General features: G+C 51.1%; 1 protein-coding gene across 13 annotated transcripts in view; it reads right to left on the bottom strand.

The window, feature by feature from the left end:
• CAMTA1 (calmodulin binding transcription activator 1) overlaps positions 1 to 25,429 on the bottom strand; it is a 761,376-nt gene that overhangs the window by 18,447 nt on the left and 717,500 nt on the right. For 9 of the 13 annotated variants that reach the window (XM_053920471.2, XM_053920463.2, XM_053920464.2 and 6 more), the window contains 7 exons: positions 12,218 to 12,369; positions 9,205 to 9,401; positions 8,735 to 8,813; positions 8,214 to 8,529; positions 7,265 to 7,785; positions 1,089 to 1,276; positions 392 to 638 (listed from right to left, as the gene is read on the bottom strand). In XM_053920471.2, the coding sequence (XP_053776446.1) occupies positions 392 to 638; positions 1,089 to 1,276; positions 7,265 to 7,785; positions 8,214 to 8,529; positions 8,735 to 8,813; positions 9,205 to 9,401; positions 12,218 to 12,369 (1,700 nt within the window). The remainder of the gene's footprint in view (positions 1 to 391; positions 639 to 1,088; positions 1,277 to 7,264; positions 7,786 to 8,213; positions 8,530 to 8,734; positions 8,814 to 9,204; positions 9,402 to 12,217; positions 12,370 to 25,429) is intronic. The other 4 variants (XM_053920472.2, XM_053920473.2, XM_053920474.2 and 1 more) reach the window with 2 other exon arrangements.

Raw genomic sequence — 25,429 nt, 5'->3', positions numbered from 1 at the left:
ATAAGGGTGCTTCACCCTCCACTGTCAGGAGGTCCTGGGCTGCCTGAGGTCAGTCCCCAGGCCTCCAGTCAGAAACCCCCGCTTTAGGCCACAAATGCCTAGTGGCGGAGGTGGCAACTGGCTTTATAGTAACGAAATAATAGGTGTCCGTTTTCAGCACCCACAATAAGTTGAGATGATGACAACCACCACACTTCTAGTCGACTTCATTTTACTAAAGCCTCTTAAAATTATCAATAATTTCATGTGGCATGATTAATAATTCAAATAAGAATTCCACAAACTCAGAGGGACAAAAGAAATGGCCTATATGTTAGCAGGAATGTTTCCGACTTCCATCGACCTCTGCAGTCCCCAGCACGTCACAGCGCCAGGTCCGGACCCAATTTACCTTGTACTTCCGGAAGGCTGTCTGGACAAGCCGGGCAGCTTCATAGAGTTCCCGCTGCTCGTGGTCAGACAGAGTCAGCTGAGCAAACTCATTCTCCACCTTCTCACTGGTGGACGCGCTCAGGAACTCCGACCAGTCTGCTGCGGAGGGAAGGCTGGGTCTCTCGAAAGCTATTTCACTGCCTGGAGAGCCTCCGGGGCTCAGGCTGGTATTAGAAGAGGGGGTCAGAGGCTCGCTGTACGCACTTCTGAAACAGGAGGAGACATAGGAGAGAGACTGGTGATCGATGGCATGATGCAGCCCGCACTGGTTTGAGACAAGGACACCTGCCCAGAGCCTCGGCGGGCCATTGGGAATGTGCCTTCACTTGGCTGCTAAACACACCCTGACTCAAACTGTCCCCCAATCAGTAAGTTCAAACTGAACACTTGGTACGAGTCCAGCACTATGCGACACACTAGGCACACTAAGCCACTGCCGCGCCCCTGTGGAGCCTCTAGGAACCCAGGGGAAAGCATGATGGTATCTATCGGCTGTCCCCTGCTCTGCTGTGGGGAGGTGCGGGTGGGAGCAGGGCCTTGAAACAGAACGTGTCCCAACGCTTCCTTCCAGCCTCAATGGGCTCTCCCGCTACACAGTGTCCCCACACCCTCTGTCTGCCAGGTAAGCCCAGGACCTGTGCCGGGGAGCGCCTCACCTGAGCTGCGCAGCACTTGGCAGGTGGTCGACATCTGCCAGGTAACTGGCCAGCCAGCTCATCGTGCTGCTGATGGTGGCAGTCTCCGTCCTTTCCAAAGCCGGGGACTCCATGGGCACAAAGTTCTCCTGCTTGATTCGGTCAGGGGTGGCTTCGATGATGTGTTCCGCCAAGGTCATCATGTTCACCTGGAGCCCGGAGCGCACAGAACACTCAGGTCAGAATGGAGCCTTAGGCATTCTCCAGGCGGGCCACTCACCCCCGCCCCCGCCGCGGCCCTGGAAGGAGAGAACTAAGGGATGGGGGCTGCACCTCAGGCCGCTTCACTCCAGTATCACTGTGAGGCTTACACCACTCGCCCAAGTGTACCGAGACCTGGTTATATTTCCAAGTCCCATTTTGGACAAAATCTTCAATCGAGTCTCAGAGCAGTGCTGGCTGGTGCCCACCCTCTCCTCTCAGCGAGGGTCAACCACTTAGTGACAATGTGACTCAAGGTGACTGGGCAGGTCTCCAGCAAGTTGTCATATGCACGGGGTGACAGCAGCAGTTACCTAACCAACATCCACCTCCACTTTGCCTGGAGAACCCCAGGTCTGCAGAGAGCGGCGATGACAAACCCCCGGGGGACGGCCCGGGAATGATGAGCCAGTAATGCCAACGCCCTTCTCAACGCCCCCCTTCCCGTACACCCAGGGAGGGAATGTGACCCACTCTGGGCAATGACGCCCTTCTCAACGCCCCCCTTCCCGTACACCCAGGGAGGGAATGTGACCCACTCTGGGCAATGACGCCCTTCTCAACGCCCCCCCTCCCGTACACCCAGGGAGGGAATGTGACCCACTCTGGGCAATGACGCCCTTCTCAACGCCCCCCCTCCCGTACACCCAGGGAGGGAATGTGACCCACTCTGGGCAATGACGCCCTTCTCAACGCCCCCCCTCCCGTACACCCAGGGAGGGAATGTGACCCACTCTGGGCAATGACGCCCTTCTCAACGCCCCCCTTCCCGTACACCCAGGGAGGGAATGTGACCCACTCTGGGCAATGAGACTCTACAGAAAAGCAAATGACTTTTAAAAATTAAACCACTGTAGTTAGGTTGCTGATACTTGCACCCAAAATACATCCCTAATGGAGACCTTAGGAATCCCCAAGACCAGTCTGGAGAGAGACGTCCAAGGTCAGAGTCAGAGACGCGGCCTGGCTTTAACGATTTCCTAGCATGCCTCTTGAAAATGGGACGTGAAACACAGCAGCTGCAGTGTTTAAGTGAACTGAAAATGCCCTGAGAGCACCTGTACGAAGGTGACAAAATGCTCGCCTTACGACACGCATGAACCTCAAAAACATTATGCTGAGTGAAAAACGCCAGACTCAGAAGACTACATATTTTATGATTCCATTCATACAACATTTCTAGAAAACACGAAACCCTGGGGAGAGATCAGATCGGGGGTTGTCTAGGGCTGGGACAGAGTGGAGACTGGCAGCAAAAAGCACCGGGCTTTGGGGGTGACGGAAGTATTCTAAACGGGGCTCTGGCTGAAGCAGGGTGCAGCCAAGAGGAGGGCCCCAAGAAGGGATTTGTAATGGGGTCCAGAACTCAAGGTGTCCAGGAAATATTAGAAAATATATATATGGTGTCCTCACCCCCACAAGCCTGAGCCAGGGGGGATGGGACACAGGGAACAGGGCCATTCAGAGCTGTTTTGGGTGGCAAGAGCTTTGCAGCTAACCCCTGGCACAGTCATTTAACATATCTATAACCTTTAACTGGTTTCATAGATATGTTAAATAGCTGTGGCCATGCTTTGAGCCAGGGGGATGGGAGCGAATTCCACCCAAGATGGGACTGGGAAGCAGCTCCCCCTGGTTACAGGGCCTGCGTGAGAGCTTGGAGATGATTGGCTCCATGCCATGGGGCCACACCTGCCCAGACTTACAATGGCAGCCCAGAAAAGCTGGAAGAATACGGGGATGCTGGCAGGTGTAACTGACTGTAGGAGGAGTCGGAAATGGGGCTGCAAAGGAAGATGGGCTCTAGGATTTAAACCCAGGCGCGGCAGCCATAGAGAGGGAGACCACGCAGTTCTGAAGCAAGTAGATAGAGGGAGGGCCACAAGGTTTCGGAGGAGAAAGGAGAGGATCAGGCAGCTTTGGCGAAGTGAATGGAGAGAGAGCACGCAGTTCTGAAGCAAGTAGATAGGTAGAGGTCCATGCGGTTCTGATGAAGTGAACAGGGAGAGTAGGGAAGACCACGCGGTTCTGAGGAAAAAGGGAGAGGGCCACGAGGATCTGGAGTAAATAGGGAAGACCACTCGGTTCTGAAGTAAATAGAGAGGACCATGCGGTTCTGAAAGGAGAGAGGACCATGCGGTTCTGAGGGAAAAGGAAGAGGACCACGCAGTTCTGAAGGAGAGTAAAGAGGACCACGAGGTTTTGGAGTGCTGCTTTTTGCCACACGGCTTAGGCAGCTGGGGAGACTTTGCGAAGAAGAAAAGGGGAGAAAGGACTCTTGCTGGTGAGCCGTGGGAAGGTGCCACATGGCTTTGGATTAACTGGAGATTGCGGCAGCCACACAGCTGATGGTGCCGGGAGCCTGAATCACGGACTTCTACTTCCTTTCCTGAGACACGGTACCCCGGACTGGGCACAGGGAGAGGGAAGGACTCTGCATCTGTGGGTATTCTAGAGGATTTTAGTATCTTATTGAAGACATTAAGCCATTACTCTAAGTCTGTGTAACTTTTAAATAAACAATTCCTTTCCTTTTCACCAGTCTCTGGCATTGAGAGACGTCTTTCCTCGGGCGGCGGGCATTGCGAACCTAGCAGGTGTGCGTGGGGGGGAGGAACCTCCAGAGACAGAAAGGGGGGATCCTTTCTGTAATAATTTATCGTGAACACCCCCCCCCCCCCCCCGCCTGCTCTGGGACATGGCGATGGCCCACAGCTGTACCCGTTGACTAAATGCATCGCACGGAACACGCAAAGAAGATGGGTGTTAGGGTAACTTGTGTCTCAACAGAGTTGTTAAAACACTTATTTTGGTAAGTTTCTACATTTTCAACACTGAGCCAGAATTACTTTTGTAATAGGAATAAAAATGAAGCCATTCAGGGAAAAATTTCGCAGCTTCTCTTTCCCTTTTCTATTGGCTCTCTTAATTTGTAACTCAAACAGGAAGAAGTAGGTCCTGCCTTGACTTTTATCCCCCGAGACGAGTACGAGTATTTTATTAAAAGCAAAGCGGACTTTCTGGAGACTGAAGCACCTGCAGCCTCTCTGTAGTCACCCCCAAACCCTCCTCTTTGTAACACGCACCAGTGTAAGAGCACCTCACTGTCGTAGGTGTGACATTCCATTCCAAGCAGCTGACTTTTTATTGTGAGGGCAGCGAGGGGGCAATGAAATTTAAATGACTTTAAACCGAGTCTAACTAGTTGGGTCTCAAAAAAGATCATGCCATTCATTTCTCTTCCTTGGATTGTGGTCAAAGATAAAGAGAGCCTTTCAATGTGCAGCCTGGGGCTTTTATTTAAATTCTGTGTCTTCATACATGAGCACCGTTCACAAATGTGTCTTGAATGTCTAAAAAGAACTATGTAGATATTTGCTATGTGTATTAATTACCTATATGTGCATAACCGTATACCCCCTACTAAGTAAACATCAGTGCGTACAGTGAGTCGAGTCTCCAGTCGTGGTGTTCGACGTTTCACACCCTTTCACTCCCTCCACGGGGCAAAGTCCGAGACACGGGTGTGTTGGCCTCACACTACGAGTATGGCTATGGTCCCACATTCTCTGTGTTTGCTAATCTTCGCTTTAATATTTCGAAGCTCTGTTGTTCGTGGCTGCCCTCTCTTCTTGGTAAATTATACACACACACACACACACACACTATTGAATTGTACTTTTTGTCTTTTTGTACATGTTTGTCCGTTGTGTCTTGTCTCATCATTTCCTTGTCTCGTTTTGTTTTAGTTGTGTCTTCTACAGGCAGCACGCAGTGTCTTTTTGCCCTGCCTGAGAATCTTTTAATAGAACTACCAGTTACCATGGAGTTCAAAAATATTCCCACAATAACGTGTTTTCTGTTTGTTATTTCTATTGTTGCTTTTTACTTTCCCATTCCTGAGTTTTTCCCAAATGGAGCAAGTGTTTGTCCTCTGTCAGTGACACCGAAGGTCTGTGGCCAGTTTCCACGCTACCTGGGAACCTGACATTTCTGACGAGCCCATCTCAGCCCCCACTGATACCGCGCGGGCAGCAGAAATCTGCCAGCTCCTCACTGCAAGAGCTGCTTTAATGCGTTTTTACCTTCGTCACTTCCCTCACCTTCTAGTTTTGTGAAAATAAGAGTTTTAGTTCTAGGTTATCTTTAGACATGACTCCCCTTCTAGGCAAAGGGCCCCTCTTAACAGCGGCCTTACATGCTCAGCCCCACTGTCGCTCCTCACGCAGTCGGGCCGGCTTTGCTCCCTCCTTCGTGAGCTCGGGCTTGCCATTTCCAGAACTCTTTCATTATTTCTAATTGTTATTTTCCCACTGGCTACAGTGCTTCTTTATAGACTGTTGCTTTATCCATAGACAAAGGACTTAATTTACCAAAATATTAAGTCTCTCAAGGCTCAGGAAAAATCTAAAGTGGATTTTTAAAGGTTATTTTCTCTTCCCTGCATCCATTCTGTTTCAGCAAAGGCCAGAAGCTATAAAATAAAATTAGAAATTCAGTTCCTGGGTCACCCCAGCTCCATTTCAAGTGCTTGGTAGCTTCCCTGTTGGACAGTGAGATAAAATATTTCCATCACTGTGGAAAGTTCTAGGGGTTCAACTCAATTCCCATCTTTGGAGCTACTGATTTTGTAGTCTGGTGGTTTATTATTACATATTCAGAAATATTATTCTAGATGGCTTAATATTGGTAAATGGTATGAGCTCCACCAGGAACTGGCAAATTATGGCAGCAATCCACCTACCGCTGCTACTTGTTTATATAAATAAAGTTTTACTGGCGCACAGCCGTACTCATTGGTTTAACATTATTGAAGGCTGCTTTTGTGCTATGAAGGCAGATTGAACAGTCACTCTGTCTGTGTGGCCCACAAAGCCTAAAATATTTACTATTTGGGCCTTCGTAGACAAAAATTGCGAACCCTTGTCTGAAATAGGATTTCATTTCCCTGGCGGGCCTCCCCATGGCAGCAGGGGTAGTAGGCAGATCCAAAGTGGAGCCCCACCCACCCACAAGGAATGGGAGAGCACTGGCCAGGTGCAGGTGCTCACCTGTGCTCCCCAGGGGGCCAGCGGGCTGCGACACATGCACAGGGACACGTGCACAGGGACCACATGGCAACAGCCCTCTGCTGATGAGCACTGGCCGGGTGTGAGACCAACGGGCCCCTCTTACCATGCTGTTTCTGTAGGCGTGGGGGCCCCACTGAATTTCCTGTGGGAGCTTTTTCCTTTCACTTTTTTTGGGGGTTACATCAAGGGGAAGTTGGAAAGGGAGAAAGTCAAACATGTGTCCTTAGGTTGCTCATTTGGTTCCCTCCTGTTAGTGTATTTTCATGAATGGGCTGTGTTTGCTGAATAGCCTAACCTCAAGTTCACTCCGGTATATATTCTCTTAACTTATAACAAGTTTGATGCTCTAAAAGGATTCTGGATTTGCCAGATCTATTACGAGGTCAGTTGATTACCACCTGTGGGGATATTTCACTTCGTGTTCTAAGAGCCTCACACTACACCTGCCCTTTATGCGAGACGGTGGCTGTGCCGATCATACCACCGAGATCGTTGAAATTCCCCCACAGGCCTCCTGTTCTGGCTATGACCAGGCCGCGCCTCTGTTATAACTAATACACGAAACAGTGAAATCTGCCACCCTGGATGGGAGGGATGAGGGCCATGGGGAAGCTCTGAGGAGCTGGTGCGAGATGGAAGGCTCTGCTGAGACCCAGATCGCAGGGGTTCAGGCCCTGTCCACAGTGCTGACTCATGCAGTGAGCACATGGCCCAAGTGAAGAGGCAACTCTCACATTATGCATAAAACCGGCCTGCTAACCCTTCACTGGTGAGGACACCACACGATCTTTGGGAATGGACTGCAGAGATGGCGGGAGCGATGCCCCGCGGCAGCCTCAGCCGGCTTACCTTGTGCGCCCTCACCTGTATGTCATCCATGGGCTGGGAGCAGTCCTCGCTCTCCGCACTGTCCCGGTAGGGCCCCATCTCTGTAGTCACCTCCCTGTGAGCCATCATCAGGACACTCACGGGCTCCCGTGGACGCACCTGTGCAGGTGCTGCCTCCTTTCCTACACTGGTCCCCTTCGGATCTCCAGTCACCTGTACTGTAGACACACCAACGTAAAGATCTTTGGGGCGCCACTTGACTACGGGCTGAGGTCCAGAGGCTTGGAGTCCTGCAGCGCCTGGAGTGGGAGGGGAGAGTTCCCGGCTGCGGTCCCTCACTCCTTCACTGGGGCTGATTGTCTCGGGGGCAGACTGCTTAGAACTAGGGCTCTGCTTCCTGCTATTTGGCTGTTCCAGACTCAGTGCAGTGGACAGCAGCTTCTCCTGCCTCGCCTGGAAGTACTCAGGGTTCAATTTATGCTTTTTGGGAGCTGGATAATCTTTGTGGCTCTCACTGCTGTAGTAATTAGAGGGTTCAGACCGAGGTCTTCTCAGCTCTGAAAAGTACAGTAGAAAGGATAGTCAGGACAGGCGGTAAAAGTAGGAACCCTAAAGAATTAACACGTTCTCTAAGCCTGAGAGACACAAAGTGCGAAGCCGGAACTCAAGACATGTCCCTAACATTTAAATATTCCCCAGAAGCATACACTGTATTCAGATAATCCATAATTTGTATTTCTTCTTGCATGGACGCAGATTTTTTTTTTTTGCTACTTTCTGCATTTGCAGGAGGGCTGGGGGGGGCGCGGCGGAGATGGCAGGGGAGTAGCACTAGGCATTTTTACCAGTAAAAGGAAAATCAGAAACATAAAAAACCCCAAGCCCATAACATATGTGAGTATCCTACGGACTTTTCTGAGGGCAGCTGCGTGACAGCAACTGGGGAGCCTGTCAAGTCTGGAATGTAGTCATTTTGAATTTTTACCTGGATTGGTACTTGCAATAACGGTGACTCCTTTGGGTATTTCTGGAGAGGCAATGGCTTCACTGTGCCACTGGGCCATCCAGCTGTCTGTGCCGGGCTCTTCACTTGTAGGACAGTGGACTCTGGGGGTCTGTCCCAGCTGAGCCTGCTCGTCTCTCTGCAGGTGCTCCAGACACTCTGCTAACTTCACGTGACCCCTTGACCTGGCAATTCCCAAAGGCAGCCTTCCGAGAGAGTCAGGGATGGAGATGGCCCGACGGTCCCACTTGTACAGCACGACCGCAGCTTCCAGGTGCCCCAGGGCACACGCCCACATCTAAAACACAAGAAGACAAAGCCACTTTCTTAATATGAGTGTAAGACACACTTTCCTTTGTCAAAGCTGCCAGCGGACGAGAGTCCTTGCTGGAAACCTCAATCGGGCCATGAAACATCGAAGCTACAAGGAGCTGTGACGAAGGTCACATGTCAGTGAGGCATCACCAGGAAATGGTTCAGGGATCGCCGAACGCACTCCTTACCAGCGGGGTGCAGGAGAAGTGGTCCACATTCAAGGGGTCAACTTCCAGTTCCAAATCAATGCTGTCTGCGTGCTTCGTGCTGGAAGGGAGAGTGCCGGCGGTCACTGCCCAGGCACCCGTGAGCAGGAAACACCAGCAGCGCTACAAAACTCCACAGAGGCGAAGCCACACTGAGCACCTAGCACCCCAAAGTAAGGAAATAGACTCCAGACCTCACAGGATGGTTTGGATTCTCCATTTTGCCGGGAGCCCGGAGGAAACACACTGAGGTAGCATCTAACTCAGTATTTCTTGGGCAGTTCACAAAATGCCCTTGGAAACTGTCCTCAGAGAAAGCCCTTTGCCCCCAGGCTGGAACGTGACGAGTGGTCAGACTTCTGTCCACTAACAACATGCTCAGGGGAAGCCGCATGTTGATGAGCGAGCACGCCCACCTGCCAGCCCGCCCACCCTGTGTGGCCCAGCCTCACCGCCACTTGATGAGGGTCTGGATCAGGGTGGCGTAGCCCTGGGCCGCCGCCAGGTGCAGGAGGGTCATTCCGCGGAAAGTCTTTGAGTGGATCAGGTGCTTGGACTTCGCCCAGCAGGCCCGGCTCATCATCTTCTCACACACAACCACCACCCGGCTCTCGAAGCAGCTCCCCAGCGTCCCGGGGCCGGGTGCGCACTGGAACGGGAAAGCGAGCGTGAGGGTCAGGCCCACGGACCTCCCCCAGGCAGCACTCTGATGCAGGGAGGACAAAGGCTTTGTGCTTCGCAGCTCGGGAAACACAACACTGAAAATGCAGGGACACCGTGAAACAGAAGAGAACGTGCTGGTCCAGCTCTGCGGCGCGCATGGGCAGTCGTGGAGCAAGGAATTTCCACAACTCCGAGAACTCTCCAGTCTGTCTTTCACCGCTGACGCCCGGTTATGAACTTCACACCGATCCTCGGGGAAAGTGTGCATGGGGTGGGGGGACGACTGTGGCCCGGGCCCCCACCCCCGTTGAAGTAAATGTTGCAGGCAGTGAGCTGCTGTGACAGAGCATGGCTGGGTCACTTCCCTAGCGCTTCCCCCTCAGTCACCTGGGCCCCTGACTCCCCCACTCCTGCAGGACACTCATGTCACTTAGACGGGGACTTTATCCCGTAAGAGACACCCAAAAATACTCAGTGAGACATCTGGGACAACACTGATGGACCTTGAGGGCATCCTGCTAAGTGAGATAAGTAGGAGAAAGATAAATACCGTGATGTCACTTCTATGAGAAATCTGAAGAACAAAAACCAAAACCAACCAACCAAACAAAACCCCCCGAACTCATCGATACAGAGAAGAGATTGGTGGCTGCCAGAGGTGGAGTCACGGGGTGAGCAAAATAGGTGAAGGGGTCAAAGGCGCAAGCTCCCAGATACAAAATAAACGCATCCCCCCTGGGGACGTGCTGTGCCATGTGGCGGCTGCGGTTAACACCACAGCGCATGTCTGAGAGTTGCTAAGTAGGAGTAGATCCCCACAGTTCTCCTCGGGAGGAAAAACACCTGCAACTGTGTGTGCCTCCTGGCCAACGAGACTTGTGGCAGCCACTTCAGACTGCTCCCAAGTACCGCGTCATTACGTTTTACCCCTGCGACTAATGCAGTGTTAGATTCCATTACATCTGCATTTTAAACATCTAATAATAATTCAGTCCTTTATACAAAGTGAAAAGGATACTAGGGAAAGCATTAGATAAGAGCTTAAAATGTAAGTGTTTTAATAATAACAGAGGAACACAGGAAAGACAAATTCACTAATTTTAACCACATGGCTTCCCTTGACTCAGTTTAAGGGAAGAAAAATAAAATCAAAGTTAGTAACCTCGACAGCTTATCTGAGTCTCCATTGTAGCAGCTTTATGTGTAACTCTCCTCCCAAATTAATGGCATTTCTAACAGTATTTTTCCAGTAATAAACCCCATAAAGTTCAACTGCTACAGAAATGTTGCTCCTCAGTGTTTCTTACTTTTAAACCTGGAAAGAAATGCCTGCAAAAATAAAGCGGCAGATGGTGAACATCCCGCCGCCTCCCCCAGCGCTGCAAGGACACCTATAAAAGCACAGCGGGGGGACCCCAGCTGCAGCGGAAGGACTGGGCAGAGCCGCTCTATGGACGCCAGATGTACTCGTGAGCACACGGGAGCTGCCAGGTGGTGAATGAAGAAGGGCTGGTTTGGTTTTGTTTGCATTAACCGGAGGCAGTCACACGCCCGTCACGTCTGGTGGACACAGATATCCACTGAAGCCAACTTAAATCGATGAAAGTGTGTCCCGCAGCAGCTCACGTGGGATCAGGCAATGACCGGCCAGCCACGAATGGCTGAACTGCAAAATGACATTGAATGCCATTCCCTTTATGCTGCCTTTGTCGGTTACAGGAAAATGATTCCACGGGAATCTCGTATTCTAGCCATGAGCTATATTTAATAACGATTACTTCTTTTACAAAACTCAGTGGTCTCGGGGGAAAGAGAGGCCTGTCTGAGCCTCGAAACACGCTGTGTGCCTAGTCTTTCCTTCTCCACTGATTTCTGAAGGCAGGTGGGAAATAAGAAGAAAAGAAAAAGGAGGTTAGTTTTTTAGGGGTGGTATACTATGCTTTGTTTTCATCCAGTATTAAAACTATTACTAACACCTGGTATTCGCAAGGATCATAAAACTCGAAGTGTCCAATTAAAAATGTAGCTGTCTGAGGACAACCATCATCCGTCTTAAAGAGACAGAGGCGAAGTTGTGTGAGGTTCAGGAGCGGAGGGAAGGAACTATCAGTCCCTTCGCATTTATTCTCGGGTTCCCTGAAAAACACTTTCTCCCTGGAAGACTTTCCTAAAATGAAGCTTCAAAATGGAATTTATATAAAGCCTTCAAGACTAACAGGACTCTAAAACAACATTTGGTAATTTCTCTGTAAGTAGCGATAGGATACATTTTCCCTGGAATTTACGAAAAGGCGTATGTGAAAGATGAAAGAAGGTATAATGTTGTTTTGCACTGAAAAACTGCAGAAACAGTTTTTCTGGGCCCTTTTTGTACCAATCTTCCTGAGTTTATAGAACGTTTATGAATGACTGAATTCAGTTACATTTTACATTTATAGTTATGATGGAGATAGAACACAAAATACAAAGTAGATTGTAAGTGAAGTCTGCGCTCTGTGCCCAAAACCTCTGAGTCACCATCCAGCCTCGTCCCCACTGCCAAGTGACAGCAGTGACTTCTGGGACCAGGGACAAGGAACTACAGCCTAGGGAGATAAATCACTGAGATGCCCCACAGCCGGAGGCTTCTTTCCTGGCACGGGGATTTTCGCACTGGGAAGTGCAGGTCCTGGGAAGCCCTCCCCCGGGCCTCTGCCTATCCAGGAATGGCCCCAGCACCAGAGAAGGGACATGCAACCAACGCCTCCCTGACTGATAACGTATCAAACAAAACCGAGGGTGGCTGTCCGCGCGGACTGGTACCTGGGCTTGACTCGCTCCGTTCCCGCTGCCAGCGCCCCCTCCGCTGCCGCCGCCCCCTCCACCCTGTGTGTGCTGCTGCGACCCCGTCATTTCTGCCATCCTCCGCTCCATCTGCTCCAGGCGCTCTAGGATGGACATCCTGAACTGGTTATCTAGGGAGAGAAAGGAAGAGGGAGGTTTGTCCTGGAAGAGGAGCTGTGAACACGTGGCCTGTTCCAGCCTGCAGGCCCCAGGGCATCACCAACTCAACCAGACCACGGAGGTCTGTCCAGGCCGGGTTTTTCCGGTGTGGCAGCGAGGTGGACACCTCACACGAGACCATGGCATCTACCTCGGCCCCAAGTGCTCAGCTGCCCGAACGCAGACATCCCTTCTTGTCAAAGTCCTGGTTTCAGGCTCCTGGCACCCCATTTCTGTCAAATGCCCCAGTGGAACCCTTACAGAGACTGGGTGCAGAGGCCCTGAGAGTGACCAAATGGAATGACCATGACTGAAGCGGCAGCGTCAGTGGAGGGAAGCGGCCGTCGTGGGGAAGACGACGCAGGCACATGTCTCTAAGGCAGGACTGGTTTCTCCCAAACATTGGGGAAAATGGCTTTATTTCCTGACCCCATCTCTGGCTTTTACAATTTATCTTAGGAATTGTGTCATTCGGTGACGGGGACCCTTACACATGACTCAGTCCTGTCACGGACGAACACAACTGGACGCTTCCCCGCAGGCAGGAAAAATGCCAGGGCATTGCTGTTGGAGCCAGACTGCAGCTCACAGAGACGCCCGAGAGTTTGCACGCTGCTGGGATCGGAGCGTCTCCCTCCGCATGCATGAGCACGCACACACGTGTGGACACAAACTCACATACATATAGTAAAGGTGGGTTACATGTGTATGTGCAAAAGAAATCATTAGCCCCCGTGTTCATTCAACAGGTTTTCAGGAGTGCTGTGCCTGGTACCTAACAGAGACCCAGATGAAGGAGGCGCAAGGAGGCCACCGACAGAAGGAGGGCTAGGTGGGAGTGGGGGTGGCACTGGGTTTGGCCAGAATGACGAGGAGGGGCCAGACCTGCCAAGAGTGGGGGTGAGATGACTGCAAATGCCAAGGCCTGAGGCTGGACCTCTGAGGAGCAGGAGCGGGGGGCTGGACCACGGCGGGCAGGAGACGGGAAGATGAAGGTGGTCACGTGGGCACAGACCAGAGAGCGCACAGCTGAGAACCCTGGCTCTGCTGCATGATCACCGTGGGACTTCGAATAAAACCGTGGTGCCTCAGTTTCCTTGGCTCTCAGATGTGGATGGTCTCCCACGGGGTGGTTGGGAGGATGAAATGAATTAATCTACGTCCATGCTGAGAACACAGTGAGTTCCAGGGGAGTGTGGTGGCCGTCATCTTCAGGCAGATGAAGTAAACATCCTTGGAAACTGACTGGACAGCTGTGACAACATATTTCTCCCTCAAACTGCTAACGGCAACACTATTTTCAAAATACAGCCATCTGCATCATGGAAAGGAATAACCGGGAAAAGAAATATCAGTGTTCCTTGCCATCCTGACCCTAGCCGGTAAGGCTAATTGATTCTACGGGAGATAAAACGAGACAGACTGAACATTCGAGGATGCTTCCTCCGTGCCAGGCTCCACTTTAGCCCCTTTACAAGCATTACCTCATTTACTCATCCCAACAACCCACTCGAGGTTGGTGCTGTTACCATCCTCGGCTTACAGGGGGGAAACTGGGGCCGAGGACTGAGCTGGCCTATCTGGCTCGAGGACCTGGAGCCACGCCGCTGTATGGTTACAATAGGAAAGACAGTTGTAGGAAGAGAAGAGGCACAAGAATTAGACCGTCTTAGCCCAAAGAAGAGAGCACTTTTCTGAGAGCAAAAAGGCAGTATATACACCTGTTTCCCTGAAAATTTTCAATACCGGATGTCGAATCGATCGCACTTCGCTCGACCACAAAAGCAAGAGGAGGCAGACTGCTTGCCAAGCACTGTGATGTGTTCCCACAAACTACTTCCAGGAACAACGCTAAAAGAAAAACTTCCTCTTGGAAAGTGGAAGATAAGGTCTCTGCTCCAATTCCACACACGCAGACAGATGTGACGAACGCCGGAGACCCCGCTGTCTCACGTCCCCGTGGCACGGTCACCATGGGACGTAATCCTGGGCAGATGTGCATGGGAGGAACTGCACACAGCCGGTGTCACACTGTCACTAACGGCAAACATAAAATGACCTCAGGGGTGGACCTGGAATCCTTGCTCTGTGCCCTCCCCATTAAAAAATGGAAAACTAGCAGGATGCAGGGCGCCTGCGTTTGGAGCTAGCTGAAGACTAAGAATTCCACCTTTCAACTAGAGTTCCGCTCCACGGAGCGTGGCAGCCACCCTCCGTGGCACTTTTCATGGCTGCCCCTTATGAACCTGCCCGTGCCAGCCAGCCAGCCAGCCCTGTCTGCCCCTGCGCACAGACACTCCCGTGCCCCACTGACAGGGGCTGGGCCTCTGTGGCCATCTGGTTACTTCCTCTGCAAGCCTACAACTCTTGCATCCATTATGTGAGGGTCCAGAATCCATTTCACTTGGTTCAGAGCACAGTTTGCATTTATTTGGCACCGGAGGCCAATATTAACATCCCACATCACTTAAAGGGGCAGAAGGGCGCAGAGAGGGCCGCCCAGCTGCCAGCCTTGAGGGAGCTCTGCGGGCGTGCTGGCCCCGCCCTCGCTCCCAGTCTGAGGGAGGTGGCTTTGTTCGGGCTGGCGATGCTGCAGTGCGCTGGCTGGCGTGTCCTCCCGCCCATCCCCCTGCAGAGACAGGCAGACTCCCTGACATCACGGAGCCAGGCCCTGCCCGTGGCATCTCCACCCACAGCACCCAACAGTCACGACTCCATGTCGCCACAGACTTACTGGCTTTTGTTCTTGGGCTGCATGCTCAGCACCAGCCACCCCCCACCCCCGCCCCAGCTTGCTACGCCCTGAGCTCTCTGACGTTACTAAGCTGCTTTGAGAAGCACTTCGTGAAGAAACTAAAAGCAATTATTTGCCTCTTAACAAAATTATATCATGCATTATGGCATCTCTGAACCTCTCAAGTCCCAAGGGGGAAGGGAGTGAAAGGCAATGTGAGAAACACTGTCCAATGGAAACGGACGAGCTGGCACCCCAGATGCAGGTCTACTGGACGGGTGCTGACCGAGAACCAGAGGCTCCGGCCTCGCTCCACCTCCTCTGCTCAGGCCAGCACAGCAAGCCCCGCCCCCCCCAAGGCTTACTCAGGAAAACGACGGTCGTCACGTCTCCTCACTGCCAAGCCAAACGCAACAGCCTTATGCCTGTTTCGGTTGGACAGCTTTGTTATCACCGTTCAAACAGTATTGTAAAATCTTGGCAAATTCAGAGCTATCGCCTTAGCCATATATTGTGTGTGTGAATAATGGGATAAAGGGAATATAATTTCTTAGCAGACAATTTTCTGATTATGTTACAGTGAAGAGAGTACATTTACAGAGTCATTTATTCATTCACAGATTCCTGCTGAGCGCCTCCCGCCCACCGGGCACGGGGGTGGGGGCTGCCTTGGGCAGGAGCGAGACCTCCCTGCCCTTGTTTCTGAGCCAGCAAATAACTTCTGGGGCATGAAGGAGCCTGGATTGTTAAATTAACATGTTAGGGGAGACAGAGAAAGCAAATAATGACCTAGGGTGCATATACATTTGGCCCACCTCTCACCCACGATGATTCAAACAAAGCCCACGGTGACTCAGCTTTGAGGGGCTCCAAGCCCTGCATCCCAGCCCAGGACGGGCAGTGAGTAAAGCAACGGAGCCGCCACAGAGTGGAACAGACGGCCGGGGATGCACATTTCCATGTGCACATGGGGGCACCAAGGGCCCTGCGTGGGCGCGCACACATACAGCACCTCCTCTGACTGTAGCTGCTGCGGTAGCTCCTGGCTTTCCATACTTGCCCTTAAGTAGTGGCTGTACCCACCTCCCTGAAAGAACACGTCACCGTTTGTATAGAAAGGCTCTCCCACTGCCACCCCCTGGGGAAGTCATGCTGGAGACCCTGGCTCTACAGACTGGACAAGACAGGCTCAGAGTGCAGCTTCACTTCGGTGTCCAGCTCTGGGTGTGCCTCTGCACGCGTCTGCGTGCTCAGTCCCTGGCTCGCCCGGCTGCAGGCCGGATCCGGGCCGCGCCCTCCCCATGGTTCTCTGACTCTGGTGGACAGACAGTCACCCACGGGCTTCCTAACAGAATAGAAACCTTCTTATCCCCAAAGGTTTCTGTTTTTAGTAGGTCTGGGTAAGGCCCAGAGGTTGTATTTCCAACAAGTTCTCAGGTGATGCTGAGGTTTCTGGTCTGGGGCCACATTTCAAGAACCACGGCCCCAAGACCCCAGGCTCCTTCCACCAGGACGAAGCCTCTGCCTGCCCAGGTGCTTGTTAAAGAAGGGTCGGAGAGCTGCCTGTTGGGGCAGAAGCACAGGCTCCTACCCACATGGACCCAGAAGACGGCACCTCGTGAAATCGCGCCCAGCCCCTCCACACCGGCTCTGTTCCGTCCCCAGCAACTGGGTTGGCAGGCTCTCCTCGCATGTGCTTGGGGTGGCTCTGATCCAGCAGCACCTGAAACCGTTTGCAGTCCTCCCACGTGCATGGCTCCCAGCACCTTCTCCATCCTCCTGCTGAATCCCACCTCTTCGGTGCCTCTTGTCTCAGCTGACTAAATGAGAGGTCTTGAGGGGTGTGTCTCTGCCTCTGGCTTTTCTCTAAAGCAGACTTTTTAAGTACACAGTGTCAGGGGATGAGGATTTCCCACACACACGCAGCCGCTCCTTCTCAGTGCCCCCTGGGCGCCTGCACGCATGCACTGTGCCCCAGGCAGAAGGTCAGCGGTGCCACTGGCCCTGCAGCAGGGGTCTGGCCCAAGACCCACCCAGAGCCTCTTCCCGGCCGCCCTACCTGCACCCCTTTCAGTGGAAGCAGCGTTTGTAGACCGGGCAGCGTCGCAGGAGTGGGAAGGGCACCGGATGGGAGCTAAGAGCTCCGGGTTTAATCCTGTCGCCGAGTGACTTTGGAAAAGTAATGGTCACTTTGCACCTCCATCTTCCCATCTGTACCGTGGGGTTAGTACTGTCTCTTGTTGTAGTTTGTGAGGGTGAAATAAACCAATGTGTGAAGTCTCGCTCCTGAGAAGTCTCTCTTAAGTCTGAGCTATTACATACTTAGGGGGGCATTTAAAAAAATAGGTTTAAAAACTTTTAAATAGTTTTCGATTCACAGATGAGTTGCAGAAAGTAGAGCTCCCACATACCCTTCACCCAGTTTCCCCTCACATTAACATCTTACATAACCTTGGTGCATTTGTCAAAACTCAGAAACTAACCTTGATATATCACTACTGTTAACTAAATTACAGACTGAATTGGCATTAGAATTAATGTACTTGTTCTGCTCCAGGATCCAACCAAGGACACCATGTTGTAGCTAACTGTTACATTTCGCGTCCACTCTGGGACCGGTTCTCACTAGTCCCTTATTTTTCACGACTTTAGCAGTTTTGAAGAACACCGGTCAGGCGCCTTGTGGACGTCCCTGAATTTAAGTGAGCCTGATGTTTCCCAGCGACTAGATTGGAGCCCTGAGTTTTTAGGAAGAACAGCGTGGAGGTGAGATGCCCTGCTCATCACATACCACCAAGGGTTCTGGGACGACGTGCTGCTGCTGACCCTGATCTTTCGGTGAAGGTGGCATCTGCTGGACCGCTCTGTACAGTTACTGTCTTCCTCTTCCATTACTCTGTTCTCCAGAAGCAAGTCACTAAGTCCAGCCCGTACTCAAGGGGAAGGGAATTAATCTCCCCTTCACAGGGGGTGGTGTCCACATAGAGTATCTGGAGTTCTCCTGTAGGGAGGATGTGTCCTGTACTTACTTAGTCATTTATTTATATCAGTATGAACTCACGTATACTTATTTTACATCTTGGGTCAAAATCCAATACTAAGTCGTCCTCTCGCTCCAAGCCTTCCGGCTTTAGTTACTGGGAGCTCTTCCAGGTTGGCTCCTCCTCTTTCGAGCCCTTCCCGACTGTCTGACATTACAAGACGCTCCAGGTTCATCCCAGCCCTACAATCGGTGATTTCTCTAAGGAGTGCTGGTTCCTTTTATTGGAGAATGGCATTTAGAAACCAAGATCTGGGTGCTGGATGTGCTCATTGCTGTTGGGGTGTCACTGCTTCTAGGCTCCCGCAGCGGACAGAGCAAGGAATAAGAAGTGTGACCGCCCATGCACACACACAGTCTGATCACCTCTGTGTCTATCTGTACACACCCTAAGATACACACGGGTGCGACAGAGCACGCAGTGCCCCCTTCTAGGGGGCACACCCGCAAACCCCAGAACAGCTCTGAGTAGCCCTCTGAGTGACTCATCTTAAACATCCTAAATTAACAGTCACCAAAAAATTTAAAATCCCCAAGCAACCCCAGAGTTTTAAAGAGAGAGAAAATTGCATGAGGTCGGACACCCACAGAATGTTCTAAGTTTAGAAAGTTTGGGGTTTGCTGCTGGAAAAGTGGAGAACCCCAAGTACTTGGGCATCTGACATAAGAAAATGTCTCCATAGGGAAACCAAGCACCGGCCAGATCGCTCAGGCTCTCAGCGCTCAGCGCGCCCACTGCTCCTCTGGGTTATCAACAACTCACTCCAAACCTCAGAGTCTAGTTAACTTTAGGGGCCGGGTTAAGCAATACAACAGGAGGCAGTTCCTGATGTTCTATCAGATTATCTACCTTAAAAAGATGTAAATCCCTCCCCTTGACCTACAAAATAAAATTTAAACTCTTGGTTGTGGCATGGGATGCTCTTCCCAACGGTCTCCAGCTCCCTTTTTGGGGTTTTCTTATCACTCACTGTGCCCCCGGCTCACCCGGAATTGAAATGCCTTTGGAGACGCCAACCTTTTCCCGAGTCCACCTGGAGGCTCTCATTCTTCAGGGTGTGGCTCAGACTCATCTCCGTCTTATGATTTATAGCGGCTACTGAGGATCTACAGCAGGCCAAGCATTCTGCACGCGTCATTCCTAGTCCTCAAAATAAGTCCAAGAGAGCTTCCCCTTCATTTTGCGGGTAAGGAAACTGAGGCTCAGAATACGCGTTACCTACCCAAGGTCACACCGCTCGCGAGGATCAGGGCAGGGATCTGGACGCAGAGGGACCTCAGACGCGGGCTCTCTCCAGCCCTTGGCAAGTGGGCGCATGGCCTATTCCCTGCACGTGCATCCCCACAGAGTGCACTTCCTGAGAGCAGGGCCTCTGTCCTGCGTCCCTGGCACCAGCTCTGGAGCCGGTGCTCAGTGAATGGAAGGAAATACTAGTTTCTAAGTGAAGCTTCTCCTGGAAGCCCACTTACCAGTGAGGCCATCCGAACTCTGGGGCAAGGGCTCTGAGCAACCACTGCTCTGCACAGTGGCCTCCTGGAGGTGGACGCCAGTTAGCAATTTTATTGCTTGTCCCAGTGGAGAGAGAGAGTGGTCAAAATAACCAAAACCCACTGGAGGGGACTGGAAAGCATGTGAGAAGCTGTATCAGTTTACCTGGCTGGCTGCCGCTTCCCCGCGGCTCAGGTAAGGGGATTACGTAACCATTGTGTGCAGGGCGAGACGGGCTGCATGGCTGAGGCACGAGGGACTCCCTCACAGACACAGCCTGCGCCTTCACAGACACGCTGCCTGGCCCCTCACAGCTCCTACGGGCCCCGCCTCTTCGGTGCCCCCGCTTCTCCCTGAGCTGGACTAGCATTTGGAACACAGACGGCTGGCAGCACACCTTAATGAGTGCCTATAATTAGCTACAGGAGTGCTCAACAAGTCAGTCAGGTTAGGCCGTTGTAGGAACGTGGCATTTGTATTGTGTTATACAAAAGACACATTTTCGAGAGCGGTCTCAGAAAATGTGCGCGGACCGGAAGGCCTGAACACGGGCCAATGAACAGAAAGTGTCCGCACGAGGACCTGTGATGACGGTCGCTTGAGCTGAGCCGCCGCGGGCCTTGCAGCCAGAGCAGAAGAAAAAGCTTTGCCTTGGCAGGTAAATGAATGAAGGAGCGATCACCAAATACCGTCTGCTATTTTAAACGCGTTATTTGTGGCTCAAGTGCACATGTGCCCTCCTGTTGCTATTTGGACCGGGCGCGAGAGGCCATCTCCCGTTCCATTTACAGCCCTTGGCCGTGCCGGCAGGAAGGGCTGATGAGACACAAGGAGGCATGACTTGAACTATTTCTGTAGAGAACTGTAATTGCCGCTTAGGAAGTCTCCTAAATTTTTTAGGAAGCTCGGAAAGACGGGGAAAATGAAGTCACTTAATTCCTTCCCAGAATAAACGGGGCCACCGGAGCACATTAAGCCGCTCCTGCCCGGCAGGCCATTTAAGATGTCCAAGTGCAGAGGAGAGGGTAAGGGCCGGCCGGAGATAAGGCACAAGCTGTACCACTCTGATTTTCCAAAGCAACGGCTAAATTTAGCCTCAGGAAAAATGGCCACACTCCACTTCTTCAAAACTCCCAACTCTGTGCACCAGAACACTAGAAATGGAAACCAGCGTTCTTCTCAGACTTCCTTCATCTGCATTGCTTTTGGGTTCGTATTTCTTCTCCTTGGTCCGTATTTTGCTCTATTCACAAATGCTGAGCCTGAGACACGTCGGAGAAAATCAGGGTGCCGCTTCGATGACTCATGAGTTCGAGAGAGCAAGTGTCGCAGCGCCGTAGACTGGCGACTGCTGCTCGTCTGAGGCCTCTTGGTACTGGGCTTTGAGGGCCACAGGAGCAACGATGGCAGACCTGTTCTGCAAGGACACGGAGGCTGACGCAAGCAGCTCTGCAGAAGCAGAGCATGGCATAGGCACGGACGAGCCCCCCAGTGACGCCAGGGCCAAGCGCACAGTCAGTGAAGCAGCCGACCCGACCAGCATGCACGGCAGTGAATCTGCAGCCGGGGAGTGTGAGAGTGGAGGATGTCAGGGCCCTGACATTGTCCGCAAAAGCAAAAGAGCAGCTTTTCCAAACGCAGCCAGCTGGGAGGACCCTGCCGCCACTGTCTGCATACACAGTGACGATGAGAAGCATGGGTGGGGACATTCCGAAGGAGGAACAGTGACACCGACGACTCGGGAAAGCAAGAGAGCGTGAGGACAGGTGAGGTCTTCACAAGTGCAGGAATGAGACTCAGGATGAAGGACAATCTGACCTGGACATGCAGATGTGACAATGGAGTGACATTCAAGTGCATGGAGAGAGATGGAAAAATACATTCATGAACCGCCAGCAGGTTGGTCTGTGGGGCCGAGCTGCGACAGGAGAACAAACCACTCAACATCCCCCAGGAACCAGGGCCACACAGACTCACTCTGCAAATGTCTCCCGAGCACCCCTGCTCAGCACGGGGGCCATGGCTCTGGGATATCACAGTGACCAAGGCAGCTCAAGGTGTGATTGCCACCAAATTCGATATGAGCCTTTATTTCAAGCACCTCCATCTAATACAAAGGTCAAGGGGCACCCTGAGCTCCTTCTGTCCCCACTACGTTCCCAAGGCCTAGCATAATGCCCAGCACATAGTAGGCCCTCGGTAAATATTTACTGAGTAAGTGACTTCATTGCATCTGTTCAAAACAGGAAATGTGAATTTCAAGAAGGGCAAGGGAAAGGATGTTGTGCAGAACGAAGTTCCGTTTCCTTAGTCATTCCTCTGAGGTGCTTTTCTCAGCCCAGCTGTGAAAAGCAGAGCCCCCGCCTCTCCCATGGCCACGCCTCACCCAATTCTAGCGAAGGTGCCCAGGGCCGGGCATCTGAAGTCAGAGAAAACATCTTATTGAGGCTGGTGTGCAACTCCTTCACTTGGCAGTTTTCACCTTAGAAGTGTTCTGTGTCCAGGTTAGGGCAGAGACAATGGGAAAGCTCAAGAAAAAAGAACCCTGCTGGGAAGATGTGTTACGTGATACCTGGGAAAAGATGAAAGAGAGAGAGAGAGAGAGAAAGGAAAACACTGGCAGCTTCTAGCTAACCCTCAGTTATCCTAGATGGTATCTGCCTGCCCAAGCTCCGGGCGGTTTTCAACATCTGACCGCAGAACCCACGTGTGTTCAGGACTTGAGCTGCATCCCACTCACGCTCCACCCGTCGCCCAGAGGCCGCGCTCCACAGTGCTGTGTGGTCAGAGCTGACGGTGGCGATGCCACCTGCGCAGGCTTCCGGACTCTCTTGCAGACTCGAGAGAGAGTGAAAGTCCAAGATGTTTCAAAAATATGTATTTTCTTTAAATGCTGGATTCTACACAGAGAGCCTTCAGTTCCAGAACTCAATGTTTATTAACTACAATAATATTTATTCACAATGCTGTAAGGTTTTGTAAAACTCTGGAATAAATAAAGGTGAAGTCGTCTCCAAATTCATAGGCTGAAATGCAGTATTTTAAAAGAAATAGGTGTATTACTTTAAAATATTGGCCACTTTATAAAGTAGGTGTTAATACAGAAAATGATTTAAGAATACTATTTTACAATTTAGCATGGGCCTCTCTGACAAGCAACAGAGAATAAACTTTAAAAAAAAAATCCAAATTATACCACTTGAAACATTTTGTTCAGAAAAAAATATTTCTCCAAAGGAACCACCAGAGTTTTATTAGAAAGTTTTTAGCCACGTAGCTCCTTCTTGGTAGCGTCCTGGCTCCCCAGGAACAGGAGGCTGCTCTGTGCCTATAGCCGCCCCGGCCCCGCGGCATCAGGGAAGCGGGCTTGCACTCGCATCTCCTACTAGCAGTCTTCGCCCAGACCAGAGCAATCTTCACTTTTGCAAATTCCAGATCAGTGAGGCCTGAATGGATGTATTTTTGAGGCCAGTATTCAAACATCCCCTGGATTAAGGGCAAAGCTAAAACACATAACAGTGTTTTCCACTAAACAGGGACAACCCTGATTTCATCCACTTGTGGGCTTGTCCTGTCCTGCTGGCCTCATGGAAGTCCCCAAACTGGGCTTCTTTAATTACCCCACTCAGAGTGTGGTTGGCCTGAAGGTTCCGGGAGCAGTTAGATAATGGAACAAAAGGTCAATAAGCCCCTCAAAGGTCGGTGGACGCTCACCCTGGGAGTCAAGCTCTCCTCCCCTCGTCCCCACCCTCCGGATTTCCCTGCCCTGCCCCTACACGTTCCCTCTCTGCCTCGTTACTTCTCTCCCGGCCGTCACTTAACTGGATCCACCCTGGACCTAGGTCTGTCTGTTGGAGGTGGCCGATAATAAAAAAGACGTCTGATTAACAACAGATTAGGTAGGAGCAAGATTTTGTGAGAAGACTACAATAAAGCTCAGGCAAAGCTGCCAAACGGAAAACGTATGCTAAACCCTCCAGAACGGTTAACCGGGAGTCCCAGATCTGGCTGGACTTAGCAGACAAAGCAAAGGGGAAGCAATCAGTTTCGAGATCAAGGTCAGTCGCTTTGGATAGCGTGGATCTTCTTGGTACTAAGATCTGAAATTTCTCCTACAAACCGTGATAAGAAAGACACCGTTACCCTGACTGGGGTGGCTCTGTGGGTTGGGTGTTGTCCTGCAAACTGAAAGGTTGCTGGTTCCATTCCCAGTTGGGGCACATGCCTGGGTTGGAGGCCAGGCCCCCAGTTTGGGGGCACGCAAGAGGCAACCGATTGATGTTTCTCTCTCCCTCTTCCCCTTCCACTCTCTCTAAAAATAAATAAATAAAATCTTCTAAAGAAGAAAGACATCATGACGTCAGTATCTTTGCAACAAAGGCAGCCCCGGGTTTCGAATGATGATGTCACCATTTGAGTGTTAAAGCCCCCAAGGCAGTGCCTCAGGAAAGTGACTTAACAGAGCCCCGCTGGGGCCCGCCTTCACAGCTCCCCGCTGGTTTGGTGTGAGCTAAGGGCAAATCAAAGCCTTCAGAGGCATAAGTACTGTTATTTACTGCTTTCTCTTTCTTGAACAATATTTTATGATCCTGATTTTTAAATCTAAAAATTGGTTAGTCGAATGTTTCACATTTCTTGAAGGAAAAGCCTTCTATTCTTCGGTGAGGTTTCCGTTGTTTATCAGTAAGTAATTCCCACTGCAAGGCAGTGGCCCTTAACTTTCCGAAAGTCTCTTTACTGCAGGGGAATCACACGTTTCCCTCTTTCTTTGCTGGTGAATAGATGTATCTAGGAGTTTAGCAGTAAGCGGTATCCTGCATAGGTAGTTTCTGTCCATGATTTTTCACGGAAAGAGAGCGGCTGCTGATATTTTGGTCCATGTGCCAATAAACACAACAATCAAGTGACAAGCCGGCCCTGTTTACAACCTGGTCCCTTCGGTGTCTCTGAGCAGCCCTGGGCAACTGCCTGCTGAGGGCCATCTCTGTGCTCGCACAGAGCAGACACGTGGGAGAAATTTCAGAGAGACTCCACGCGGACTTCCCCAGTGAGGAAAGAACCCCTAGGTTAAGAATGCTAGGGTTATCAAGAAACCTAAATCACTCTCGCAGGGTTTAGCCTTATAAAAAGGTAGAGAGTTAGACTTTGAAATTTCAGAGAATCATCCAGAGTTCCAGCTATGAATTAAGAATCTTCACCAAGAAGTTTCCATTTACTTGTTATTTTGCATACACACTTATTTTTATTCAAGCACCATCATTTAATATGCAAATGTGAAGCTTGTTATTTCCTTTGTTTTGTAGCAGAAGTGTTTGTTATATACTTATGTATCATGTAGGTTCTGCGTTGTACATAATGTTGTATGGCATACAGGTGACGTGTGCATCTGCATTATTTTAGTTCCTTTCCTCCTGCAAGCACAGGTTACCTACTAAGGGCTCGGAAAGGGTTCTGTTCTCCAGAAGCCTGGGATCCTACCTACCATCTGCTGCGCTGTTTATCTGGGAACAATTGACTTACAAGCTTTTAGAATTTCATCAGTTTTAGGCTGAGCACTTCCTACTTTTCACATTAGAGAAAACGTTTTTCACATACACACACAAACGCCAGGGGCACTGATTCTGGCTAGAGCAGGATGGTTTCTTTTGCTAGAAAAGACAAATGGCTATTTAAATGCATTCTCCGCTGATTAATCCAGACCACAGAGTGTAACGTGAAGGACGCGGACCATTGTTCTGGAGACCAGTCCTAGGAACTGCCAGCACCACG

Source organism: Desmodus rotundus, chromosome 3 (assembly GCF_022682495.2).
Source record: "Desmodus rotundus isolate HL8 chromosome 3, HLdesRot8A.1, whole genome shotgun sequence".
Taxonomy (NCBI): domain Eukaryota; kingdom Metazoa; phylum Chordata; class Mammalia; order Chiroptera; family Phyllostomidae; genus Desmodus; species Desmodus rotundus.
The sequence above is the reverse complement of the archived record's forward strand: the minus strand, read 5'-3'. Positions and strand labels throughout refer to the sequence as shown.